This window comes from Taudactylus pleione, unplaced genomic scaffold (genome assembly GCF_031769625.1).
Source record: "Taudactylus pleione unplaced genomic scaffold, aTauple2 ptg000172l, whole genome shotgun sequence".
In the NCBI taxonomy this organism is placed as follows: domain Eukaryota; kingdom Metazoa; phylum Chordata; class Amphibia; order Anura; family Myobatrachidae; genus Taudactylus; species Taudactylus pleione.
In genome coordinates, this window is record NW_028284574.1 from 10012501 (window position 1) to 10024796 (window position 12296).

At 41.0% G+C, this 12296-nt stretch overlaps 1 protein-coding gene across 5 annotated transcripts in view; it reads right to left on the reverse strand.

Moving 5' to 3' along the window:
• The window catches only part of TRAF3IP3 (TRAF3 interacting protein 3), a 108064-nt gene that overhangs the window by 9197 nt on the left and 86571 nt on the right, over positions 1-12296 (reverse strand). For all 5 annotated transcript variants that reach the window (XM_088475436.1, XM_088475434.1, XM_088475439.1 and 2 more), the window contains exons 8-11: positions 10079-10150; positions 4955-5095; positions 4310-4447; positions 124-268 (exon numbers count right to left, since the gene is read on the reverse strand). In XM_088475436.1, the coding sequence (XP_088331562.1) occupies positions 124-268; positions 4310-4447; positions 4955-5095; positions 10079-10150 (496 nt within the window). The remainder of the gene's footprint in view (positions 1-123; positions 269-4309; positions 4448-4954; positions 5096-10078; positions 10151-12296) is intronic.

Sequence of the window (12296 nt, forward strand, 5' to 3'; positions counted from 1 at the left end):
AGAAAGTAACGGACACAATCCAGCACAACCAATACATTATCATGTAACCACAATAAACAGGCATATGGCATTGCCCACATGTTGATAGGGGAAGGCTCCACAAATAATATGAGTTATAGAAACCTTGTAAAGAACTCTGTTGCTCCTTCTGCAGTTCCATGTCCTCCTGAAGCTGCTCGTTCCAGGCCTGCAATTCAATTTTCTCTTTCTCCAAGCTTTGTAGGCGATTCTGAAGTTGCTTGCGTTGTGAATCTTGAGTTTCAACCCACTGAAAGCAAAATAAAAAAATAAAAGCATCAAATGATTACAAATATAATTGCAAAATAAGTGTATGTAATGTCTGCATGGACTGAGTATAGGTACGGCATATCCAGGGAGTGGGTATAGACGGCTCCCCGGTCTCAATACCGGCGCCGAAATCCCGATAGGCCGGGACCGCGGCACCAGTATCCCGACAGTCAGCATCCTGAAAAGAAGTATCGGGGTGTTAGGGGGAGGTTAGGGTTAGGTATTAGGAGGGGGGGTGGGGGGGAATGGGGAGTGTTAGGATTAGTATGGGGAAAGTAAGGTTTAGGCACTGGGGGGGGGGGGGATTAGGGCTAGGCATTGGGGAGTGTTAGGTTAGGGAAGGTGTTAAAAAAATTCTTACCGCTCTTTTCTATGGGTGTCCGGATTCTGGCTGTCGGGATGACTCTATCGGTATTTTGACCAGAGGCATCCAGACAGCCGGGATTTCATACCCAACCCTCCAGGGGACAGAAGCAAAGACAGATGGCCAGATAAGGTCTCTAGTCAGAGTACTGAGATGACAGCATGCCCACTAGTGTGCACAGATTCTTTCTTGACAAAGTTTTGTTGACAGCTTGAAGTAACTACAATATTTAAGCTTCTAATGAGGGTCTACTCCTATCCGTGTGTGGCGTTTCCCGAGTTATGAGTGTCCTGCTTATGCACCTGCGTTGCACTCTATGGGCTCCTTATTATTGTTTAAAGTTTACAAGGATTAATATTAGTCTGGCCTCAACTACAAAACAATCATACTAAAGTTGGCAAGAGATTGAACCTGATAAATCTTCTTGTGTATACAGATGTGGAAATCCATTTGGGTATATTTTGTACAGAAAATATGACTCGCATTCATTAATAACTGTCAGACACTAGGCAAGGCACAAGGTCAGAGAGGTCCTCGGTCTCCACTCCCCTAAGAGCAAAACAGGAGAATTTGCCTGGGAACAGGGATTCCTGTGAGGAGTGGAAACCTTGGATTGGAACCGCGACCAGTAACATTACTGCCAATTAAAAGCATGTTTTAGGAGTGTGGGAGGAATCCTTAGCACCAGAAGAAAACCCATGCAAACTGTACACAAATGAGGCCATGATTGGTAATTAAACTCATGACCTCAGTGATGAGGCAGTAATGCTAACCACTAAATAGGACTAGTATTCACTAATGAAGTTACAGCTCTATGCTATTATGCTCTGTGCTATTACAATCAACACTGCATATGGACACCTATGGAGCATCAAGTGTGAGTTTACTACCTCTTCACAACAAACACCTGCTGCCTGCATAACCAGGACATGCAACACTGAACTCCTTGTTTGATCATTGCAAAGAAATTACCAAGTTACTTGCTACTATTTGTGCTACCTCACTTTTTTTTCACTAAAAACTAACTATATTTATACCAATGCCAAGTAACCTCTATAACCTTGCATATACGATCTGACTTACCATTGCTTTTTGCCTAGCCTCATAACTTTGAACTACTAATAGTCTCTCCTTTTTTTTATTACTAACTTTTTAAACCCATTAGATCACATATATTCCCCTCAATAAAAAAAATAAAAAAACCGTTTGGACTTGAGCATACATATTCACCAACAGTGTTCTTTCACCAGCCTTTTTACTAAACCTTTAACACTGCTGTTCTCATACAGACACTATTCCTACTTCCAGTTTTCCTCCCCGTTCTTACCTCATCCACACCAAGACCATGTTTTCTTCAAATTCTCCCTTTACTCAGTGCCTACCTAATCCTTTATTCTGCCCCCTGTTCCCACCTCTACCCCCCCCTAGTCTCCTCCACTTCTTCCTCCCCTTGTCTCCTTTCCTCTGTCTGTATTTCTCCCTTCTGCTTCCCGCCCCTCCTTTCCTGTTACTCCACTTTCATTCTTTTCTCCACCACAATGGTCCTACTACCCCTCCACTAAGATCTGCACCAACCCTGACGAGCAGGGCCCTCTTCCCTTATGTGCTTCTCCTTCCCTCACTCATACGATCATCTACTCCAAACTCCCCACAAGGACACCAAATACTTGGTAGCTGACGCCCTACTGCTTTTTCTGGGTGTTATGATCGCTATTGCAGCAATGTTTATACACTATGTTCTTATCCTGTATTGTTTTGTACTGTAAGTTGCTGTTTTATTATTTCAATAATTGATACATATTTGTACGCATGGAGCAAGTACGACTTGTTATGTTCTGGGTTGCCTGTGGACCCGGGGTGGTAGCAGGAGCGATCACAGAAGCCGATTTGAAAATAAAACTAGGATTTTTAATAAGTGCTTGAGTAGACATATAATGTGGCAGTAAATAAAAGTCCAGGAATATATAAATGTGCACAAGAGTTCTGTGGTGGGAGCAAAAGGGTTAATGTCCAGGTAGAAACAATTAGAGCTGTCCAGGTGTGCAGGTAGTGAAACTGAAAATAATCAAGCCAGGTTTGCAGGTAGTGAACTGAAAAAAATCAAGCCAGGTTTGCAGGTAGTGAACTGAAGCGCAGGATGTCAGCAGGCTCAGGCACTCAGGTATGGGCAAGGGTGGTGGAGGTAGCGGGGTAGTCCAGTGGGAACTAGGAGCTGACAGGCAGACTGGCAGACAGCGAATTCACAGGAACAGGAAAGCACAGAAAACTCCCTCTCAGCTAGGCTGAGATACACGTTGCACTGGCAAAGAAGGAAGGCACTGACCCTTCCTAAATACCCCATGCCGTGCTGTTACTGGCCGGAGGGAACATGTGACTCACCAGGATTGGCCAGCCGCATCACATGGCCAGAAGGCAAGATGGCGGCGCCCATGCCAAACGGAACGGAGACGCCGCCAGGCCTCACCAGCGCAGAGTGACAACAGGGCCGCACAACAACGTGCGCAGCCAAAGCCCCCCGCCAGACACCAGCTCCGCCACCAGACAGCCCGCGCCACAACGACCTCACAGGTAACACCCGCCTAGCGCCATGCTGAAATACCCTGGCCGTGACACTGCTGTTTCTGAGTTTGGACTGTTTTTTATATGTTTGTGTATGTATTTTTTTGCATACCAACTCTGTCCTAGTCAATTGTACCTCATTCACAACTCTAAATCAGATTCTGCATTTTACATTTTCTCCCCTGCAGCACAATATTGTTTGCACTCAGTAGCTAGATTTACTTTAAATCAGATCCATTGTGTGCACTCTCATTTCCTTTTAGTAATAAAACTCCTTGCTGTTCATTCTTTACTTGTAGCTGTGTAATACCCCTTTTACACCGGAGCTAAAACGCGGGTTATTGCAAGGTTAACCCGGGCAGCTCCCTGGTGTAAAAGGGGAGTGGGTTGGATCGCAGTGGCTGGTTCGCGCAGACGTACTGGGATGTATGCGCAGAACCCAACAATCGGCCGATTGCGTGTGTATTAGCAACTGCGATCCTTGCTGAATGAGGCCCAAGATCTAAAACATAACATGAAACAAGTAAAGGCAATAAAATCACTGCTACCTTACATTAAACAAGTACATTTCATGTTAAATCCAAAGCATGGCAACACAAGATGAACATAAATAAAACATTTTGCAATTTGACTTCTAAATCTGTAAGCCACCTGTTTTGTATATACTACATATAATACTTTTGTTTTTTTTCTTCCAAATCCAGGACTGAAGCGGATATTGTACTAGAGCAGTTTTGTACTGGTAAGATGTCCTTGTACACTTCTGCTGTCAAGTCTAGTGACCATAAAAGCAGCAAGTACTGGAACCGCTCTTCCACAAGTCAGCTGTGCATTGGTTGAGAGACAGACCAAGGACTCCTGAATACGGTGCAAGTACAAAACATCCCACAGCAGAATCCAGTAATTATAGAAGCCGAGTTGTTTATAGGGTAATCCTGCCCCTTGTTATGGATATGGAAATAAAATCAATATCCCTATACAAAGTGTTTATTCATATAACTATTCTTCATAACCTATATTGGTCCCCGCTACCTTTATAAATTTAGAGTTGTTTGTTTTGTCTGGTATAGGATTAATCTTGTTAACACTCATGAGTACCTGGAGTTTGCTCTGAAGTACATTCATCTCATTCTTTAGCTCGCAGTGCTTGCTGCACAGTTCAGTCCACTCTCCTTTCAGGTTTTCATATTCTTCTTTCCAAAATTTACACTCATCCGTTGAGACTGCTAGAGACATCTGTAAGATGGGATAACAGTCACAATATTCAAACATATGTGCAGGCATACAGGGTAACTGATCACCGGGCCCTGCATGCTTCTGCTGTTCAGATAGACAGCAGAAAAATACTGCAGGTCAGTCCCAAATACCGAAATATTTAGCATTCTTGCTATTCATGTTGTATCCGATGCACCAATAGAGGGAATTATAGATAAACTGATACACACTCATCACTTGCTGGTCTGAGCGAGTCCTTACATTGCATCACTTTGACATATTTGGTAGTAAGTGCTGACCAAATAATTCCAGGTGATGTTTGTGTTTTATCTAAATGCTCATTAAGAACAGACATATCAAGATCACTTTTTCTTGCAGTCTATACTCTTCAGCTGAGAGAATTGTACTAAACGGTAGTCAATATGCCACTATCTTGAGCCAAGGGTCCCGTATGAAGTTTAAATTGGTGGCCTTTACATTTTATTTGTAACTAACTAATGCACCTGTATCAATGCTTGCAGTACTAACCTGAGTATTCTGTAAACGTTTCTCTGTTATTATTTTATCGTCTGTTAATTTCTGGAGAGATTCTTTGGCTTTTTCCTGATATTTCTGCTTATTTTCCTCCATCTCCAGCAAAACTTTTTTCACACTTGTCTTTGGAAAGTTCTATGAAACAAGACATAAATCAGGTGTATTCTCTAACTTACATTGGAGAATAAAACCTATACGACTGCTCATACATTAAATGACACATATGATTGTCCTGATATTACAGCATAAGTGACCCATGAAGAGCCTCCAGAAGTACATCCATACATGGTTAGAACCAGCACTGTTCAATTTAGAAACACCTAGCATAATTAGTGTTGTCGACCAGTTGCAGTTAACTTCTAGACGTATATTCCGTCCATTGAGCTTTATTTAAAGATTTGGGTTCACACTTGCTGTAAATTGCTGTGCATTAGATCTACAACAATATCCTGATTGGCTGTTAGAATTACAGCTTGTGTGGGGACCTATAGAAAACACTATAGTAAATTGCAAAGTCTTTAACTTACAATTATTATTTTCCCCCAATTCAGACCCCTTGTGCTATTGGATTTGTAGGAAAAGAAAGGACAGGTTTTGATAACTGCACTCACCGAACATACTTTAGTAACTCGCACAACTTACTGGACCCACTTCAGTCAGGCTTTCGTTCCCAATACTCCACAGAGACAGCACTAACTAAGGTAAGAATAATCTGGTCACTGCCAAGTCTAAAGGCCTTTACTCACTTCTTATTATTCTAGATCTCTATGCTGCTTTTTACATGGTTGACTCGCTCAATCCCTAGGTCTTCAGGACACAGCTTTCTTGGTTCTCATCTTACCTATCTAATTGCTCTCTCAGTGTTCATTTTTCTGATTCTGCCTACTCTTCGCTACCTCTATCAGTTGGAGTAATGCAAGGCTGTCTTGGGTTCTCTGCTTTTCTCAATCTATACCATCTCTCTTGGCAAACTAAGCAGCTTTTTTTCAGATTTCACTATTCTCTATATGCAGATGATACTTAAATCTACCTATCCTTCCCAGATTTGTCACCATCTGTATTGGTACGTTTCACTGAATGTCTTTCTGCCATTTCATCTTGGATGTATTCTCGCCACCTCAAACTCAGTAATTCCAAAACAGAATTAATTATATTTCCACTGGCCAATTGTAGTTACCAACATGATATCTCTTATCATTGTCGATTACTCGACAATCAACCCTACCCCTCAAGCCCGCTGCCTAGCTGTGACTCTGAACCTTCCTTTGTTCCCCACATTCAATCTGTCTCGAAATCATGTTACATACATCTAAAAACATAGCCAAAATTCGACCATATCTTACACAAGACACTACATTGACTATTGCAATAGTCTTCTTACTGGTCTTCCCAAAAACAGACTCTTACCACTGCAATCTATTTTGAATGCAGCTGCGAGGCTGATCTTCCTCGTCAAACTTTCATTGTCTGCTGATGTGCTCCGTCAGTCCCTCCATTGGTTACCGGATTTCTACCATATTCAATGTAAAAGTACTTTTACTTACACATAAGGCTATTAATCAAACCACTTCACTTATCACAGAATATCTCCCAACCCGACCTCTCCGCTCTGCACAAGATATGCGTCCCTCATCCACACGCATTACTTGTTCCCATTCACGGTTTCAGGACTTTTTTCGGGCTGCACCCACTTTGTGGAATGCGCTCCCACGGACAAGAAGACTTTCCACTAGTCTCCAAACCTTCAAGTGTTCCCTGAAAACTCACCTCTTCAGACAGGCTTATCAGATTCCAGAACCGCCAACATAACCTCTATAGCTTCCCTATCTAACACATCCCTTCTTCCAGTCCACGAATAACCTCACATATTTTCTCTTTCTTAAGTTTTACATTCTCCAAACCCTAGGGCAACGTTCCTGTGTGACTGGATCATAAAACCCACCAAGAACCTCTGCAATCTGGCTGGACCATTATGCAATATGTAGCACCTATCCTTGAGTATCAACACCTATTTCCCTATAGATTGTAAGCTTGCAAGCAGAGCCCTCTTACCTCGGTCTGTTTTGTTCTATTAATGTGGTTTCCAATTGTAAAGCACAACGGAATATGCTGCACTATATAAGAAACTTAATAAAATTAAATAAATGTTTTACATTATTCACATCACATACTGTAGGACTTCAAGAGACCAATTATAGAGTGCTGCATGCAAACAGAGAATGTCAGATTTGGAGATACATGCTTGCTCTTGGGAAGCCGACTTCTACAGCTCCTCTGCAATCAAGACAAGGGATAGCTGTGACATATGAGGGAGCCTCTCAGTGCCCATTGCTGGCTTTTACATATAACACTTTAACATGGGGCTTAGTGATGGATATATTTCATGACTACTCTTATGCAGAACTGGTCTGAATGGTTCTACATGCTTCTATTTTGCCAGCAATTTAGGTAATTTTAGACCTAATTAGCCACTACTGCAGCAAGTACAGGCCTAACATAATTGGCAGTCCCAATAAAATATTGCCTAGGATGACTGGTAAATTCTGTCAAATTATTTAGTTTATATCCTTTATAGAGCGCTGGCATATTCCAATGTGCTTGACTGCATCTGACTGTGTATGCCGTCATTGACCGGCTACACTAAATGTGCCTGATTACTCCATTCGGACCAAGCGACAAATGGTCAAATCCTGTAGATTTGGCCACACTCATACATGGCTAAATGTTAGCTATGTGGCTTCTCAGTGGTCATTTTACTTCACAACACAGAATGGATTCTTACAGGCCAGCAACACCTTCTAATTCCATAGGTATAAGAGCCAAGTTTCTATGTAACTACTCTGTTTAAACAGAGATTAACACACTTGGGTGTCATATATCTGGTTGTCAGTTGCCAAACAGGCTCAAAGCCCAGACTTTCTGATATGAACTAGAAACCTGCCCGTCTCTCAGAACTACTAAAATTAAGCCATTTTACAACTCTAAAAATATAGTATGCTGGAGGCAATGAAAGAACAACCTTCCCTTATCACACAATAGCAATTCCTTGCTCCTTTAAAAAATAATAAAAAAATCACAGAAACTTAGACCCTGCTACCACCAGTCCTGCGTTTTCTACAGGCCTATATAAATGTTTCTAAAATTAATTGAGCACACCCACCCACCACTGTTCACAACACTGATTAATATTAAAATAGGGGTATAGCCCAAAGTAGAAAATGTGTGATATCATGCAGGTGACATAACTTATTTCACGAATAATAGAATTCCTAGTCTCTAACCAGGAAGCTGCAAACTAACTGCAATTTATAGACACAAACCAACATAATCCCATTAACAGATGAAGCAGGTTAGCTAAAAGAAAATGCACCCAAAAAGCATAAACCTGCATCCCCACATAAATTGATTGCATGCACTGGATCATCAACGGTGCAAAAGTCCACTCATAGGCATGAGTTATATATTTTTTCTGGGTATAACAACAAGGTCTGTTGATAGAGTTTGTATCCTTGACATGACAAGTTTACAAAAAGTTGCATCAACGTGATAACACAAAGCAATTTACAAACATAACAGACTTTAGACATATAACATAACATATACATATAACATAAGAGCAAACGGGATAAAATGAATACAAAAACAAAGGTGAAAAAAATTTTCTTTGTTAGCGATCACGTTGTAGATTTTAACATAGTAAATAAGGAATGAAAACATCAGAAAATATATAACAATCAGTTCTCTGGGCACTTTCCCTAACATATCAGACACAAGATACATACAAAACAGGGCCCAGTATTAGGAGCAAGAGCAGCTGAACCACAGATGCAGCTTAATTAACGTACCAATTACAATAAACTCCTAAATAAATTCTCAGTGAATGTATTCTTCTTACATGTTTATCGAACTACTCTATGGGCTAAATTTACTAAGCTGCGGATTCTGTGTCAATTTGAAACCGCGGCCGTAAACCACCACAGTCTGATGGCGGTTTAAAAGTCTAATTGGTGTTTTTATTAAGTGGCGTTTTTGAGGTCTAAACTGAATCAGCTGTCAATCCCTTGCACATTCTAAATGAAAACCTGCCGTGGCGTGTTCTGTTTGGCAGTGGTTTCTATTGAAACCACTGTGGAATAGAAGCTAAACAACAGACAAGCACTGCACAGATAACTATTATCTGTGCAGATTTAGTTAGGTTTAAAAGTATAGAAGTAGTTATATTTAAAAATGAATAAACAATATAAATCAACCAGCCAAGGAGGATAATACAATAGCAGAGGGAAACACAGTGTTGGGTCCCCCCGCCATAACATTAACGATAGCATTAACCAACCCCAAACTGGTTAGCTCAGGTTTGGAATCACTCAGGTAGTCAGGACCCCCAAAAATAATATGGGGGTCCCCCCTCCCAAGGGACATCCAGGTCCGCAACTTCCATGCTCCCAGCCAATCAGCATGTCCCCTGGGCTGACCTGTTTGGAGCTGGTTAATGCTATGGCATTTGTGTCTCCCTGCTAAAGGTTAACTGCCTGGCTAAATCAGCCTGGTGCTAGTGTTTCAAAAATAGTGGGGGACCCCACGTATTTTTTTTTTAAATATTTAACTAATTCTATACTTTTAAACCTAACGAAGCCTGCACAGATCATAGTGATCTGTGCAGTGCTTCACCCAAATTTTTCTGCCACAGACAGGTCTATTTTTTGGGAGGGTTTGTTGGCGGTTTTCAGAAACCCCACTTCATAAATACAGGGTTCTATTATATTATATTCTTCCTATGGTCTAAAACATTGATGGTGCTTTAATATTCAATTGTGTTCTATTCTAATAAGTGTTTTCTCTACAGTTTTGCAGCAGTTTTTGCATTAGTAAATTGGCGGATTACAAAACAGCCGCAAAACCGGCGGGAGTTACAATCCACAGTTTAGTAAATTTAGCCCCATGATTTAGTGTGTTTGCATGACAGATATAAATTACATTAGATACAGGGAAAAACATGGGCCCAAAGTCAAATGGGCGCTTGGCCAGCACACAGGGAGTGGACAAACTGAAACACTGTTTTTGCACCATACTTTATTGTTGTATGAAGCCAGCTACCACCACCGAGGCATATTTATTTACCTGACTATAGAAGAACATTTGATTTTCAAGATTTGCCACTTTACACTTTAAATGGTCTTCATTCAGCTGGACCTGCAAGACATTTAGAGTACAGTAATGTACATGTCTATTAATAAAGCTCATATTAAAAGAGCACCCAGGCAGTATCTTCAATAATCACAATCAGGCTTATGGAACAACAAGAGAGACGTAAGAATGGTTTTACCATTTATGTGCCAAAGTGTATATCAAATAGTTGCAGCATTGATAAATAGCAGCCACCTGCTCTGCTAGCACAGCATAACTGACAGACCAAGAGGGTTATTGTCAGCCAGGCTTCCTGTCCGTTATAGATTCCTTTTTATGGTCACACTTCACACAAACCCATCACAGAAGACGCGCAGACATCTCACCTCTTAGTATTAACATAATGCTCAAACCAATATATCATTTCACTCATGGCAGACACTGTATCAGATAACAAAGTTATACTTTCAGGTGCTCGAATTAGGCTGAACTTACTGAATGTCAGGTGACCATGATGACCATGTTTTTCTTTAGAATTTATTTTGCAATATGTAATTAATGTCACCTTCATTTCCTATATTTTCTTTTGTTATATTTGGTATGCTCTGTGTGTATACCAATATTTTGTATTTAATAAATAAATAAATGTTCAACTTTGCCTAGACAGAGTTTTCATGTGTTCATCCAGATGGCAGATGACTGAGTAAATGAATCAACAAGGATGAATGCATTCATATTGGGCATATTGCATTCCACAACATGCCTCTACATAGACGCCAAGATGGGACTATGAATTGTTCCATGGGTCCAACATTCATGAAATCCACAATGTGTAATCATTTATTATTTTCCAAGAGAAATGTTTGATTGAGATAAGATGTGGCATTTAACTATTTTGAAAAGTAGAACATCTGCCATATGGTAGGTAAGTGCATCACTACTAAACACACACTCCCCAAATGTACACACATTCAGCAGAATGAAAACGCAGTATAGTGCAGCCGTCTAATGGGACATATTACAGAACTATAAAACACCACAAACATACATTTTTACTATAAATGAAAACTGCCTACTTTTTAGGTTTTACATTGCATTTTGAAACAAAAATATCTCATTGGCGCAATAACAAATAATGCTGTAGTGATTAGGCAGAACGGACTTTAGTACATGTGACACTTGTGTATCATAGTTTTTTTTACATGTCTTTTGATTTTTTTTTTTTGATTTTTTTTAATATCCAGGAGCAAAGTGCTCCTATAAATGTACTTCTTCATAAAAGTGCAACTGTAAGGTCAGTGTGGTAACAGGACTCTATGCCGTCCTGTGCCAATCCGACCCCTAAACCTGTGACATCATGACATGAAGCCCAGGGGGTGGAGCCGCCAGCTCCGGTAAGTACAGCACTGCCTGGAACACTCGAGGCAGCTCCACAGGCTGCAGGGTACCTACTTACCAGAAACCAATACAATTGCTGTGCAGGTGTGGAACAGAAGGGGATGATGAAATGATGGTGAGTTCCCACTAGGGAAAGGTAGAGTACAGTGCTGTTATAAAGAGAGGCCTCTGGGCTGCTCTGTTGTAGCGCTGCTAGTGGCTGCAGGGCGCCATTCCAGATACCATACAAGCCACCTGCAGGTGCCATGGGGATACAACTGTGCTGCCCACAGGGCCCCACGCTCTGTGAGGTGGCACCGCTCTCGCACACCTAGTTACGGCCCTGTGACGTGCACAATGTGTCCCATTAAAAGTATAAGACCTGATCTCTGCTATCACATATCAAGTCTCTGAAAACAGCATGTAACGCAATTAGGAATGTGCCGTATCCACCCCCTTATCCATTTTCAATAATTCTTCTCCACAAAACAAAATCTCATTTTTGCACTGCTCCAAAAAATGAGCTGTTTGCCAGTAAGATCCTCACTCCACCTTTCACCCACAAAACCTTCTGATCTTGGCAAACACCCTCTTGCTCCATAAACATGAGCTCTTTGGTGGAAATCTATCAAGAGAAACACAAAAAAGAGATACCTGGAACATTTTAATTATGGAGAAGCAAATGCTATATAGCGGTACAAGAGATAAAAACTATGTATTTGCTTATGTTCCTGATTCGGTAGGAGTCCACCGAGCTTTTCCTAGCTGTGCAACACTGCTACATTTTTACATTCCAAAGCAGGAAGTTATCAGTAGTTGGCTACTGCTGGAATAA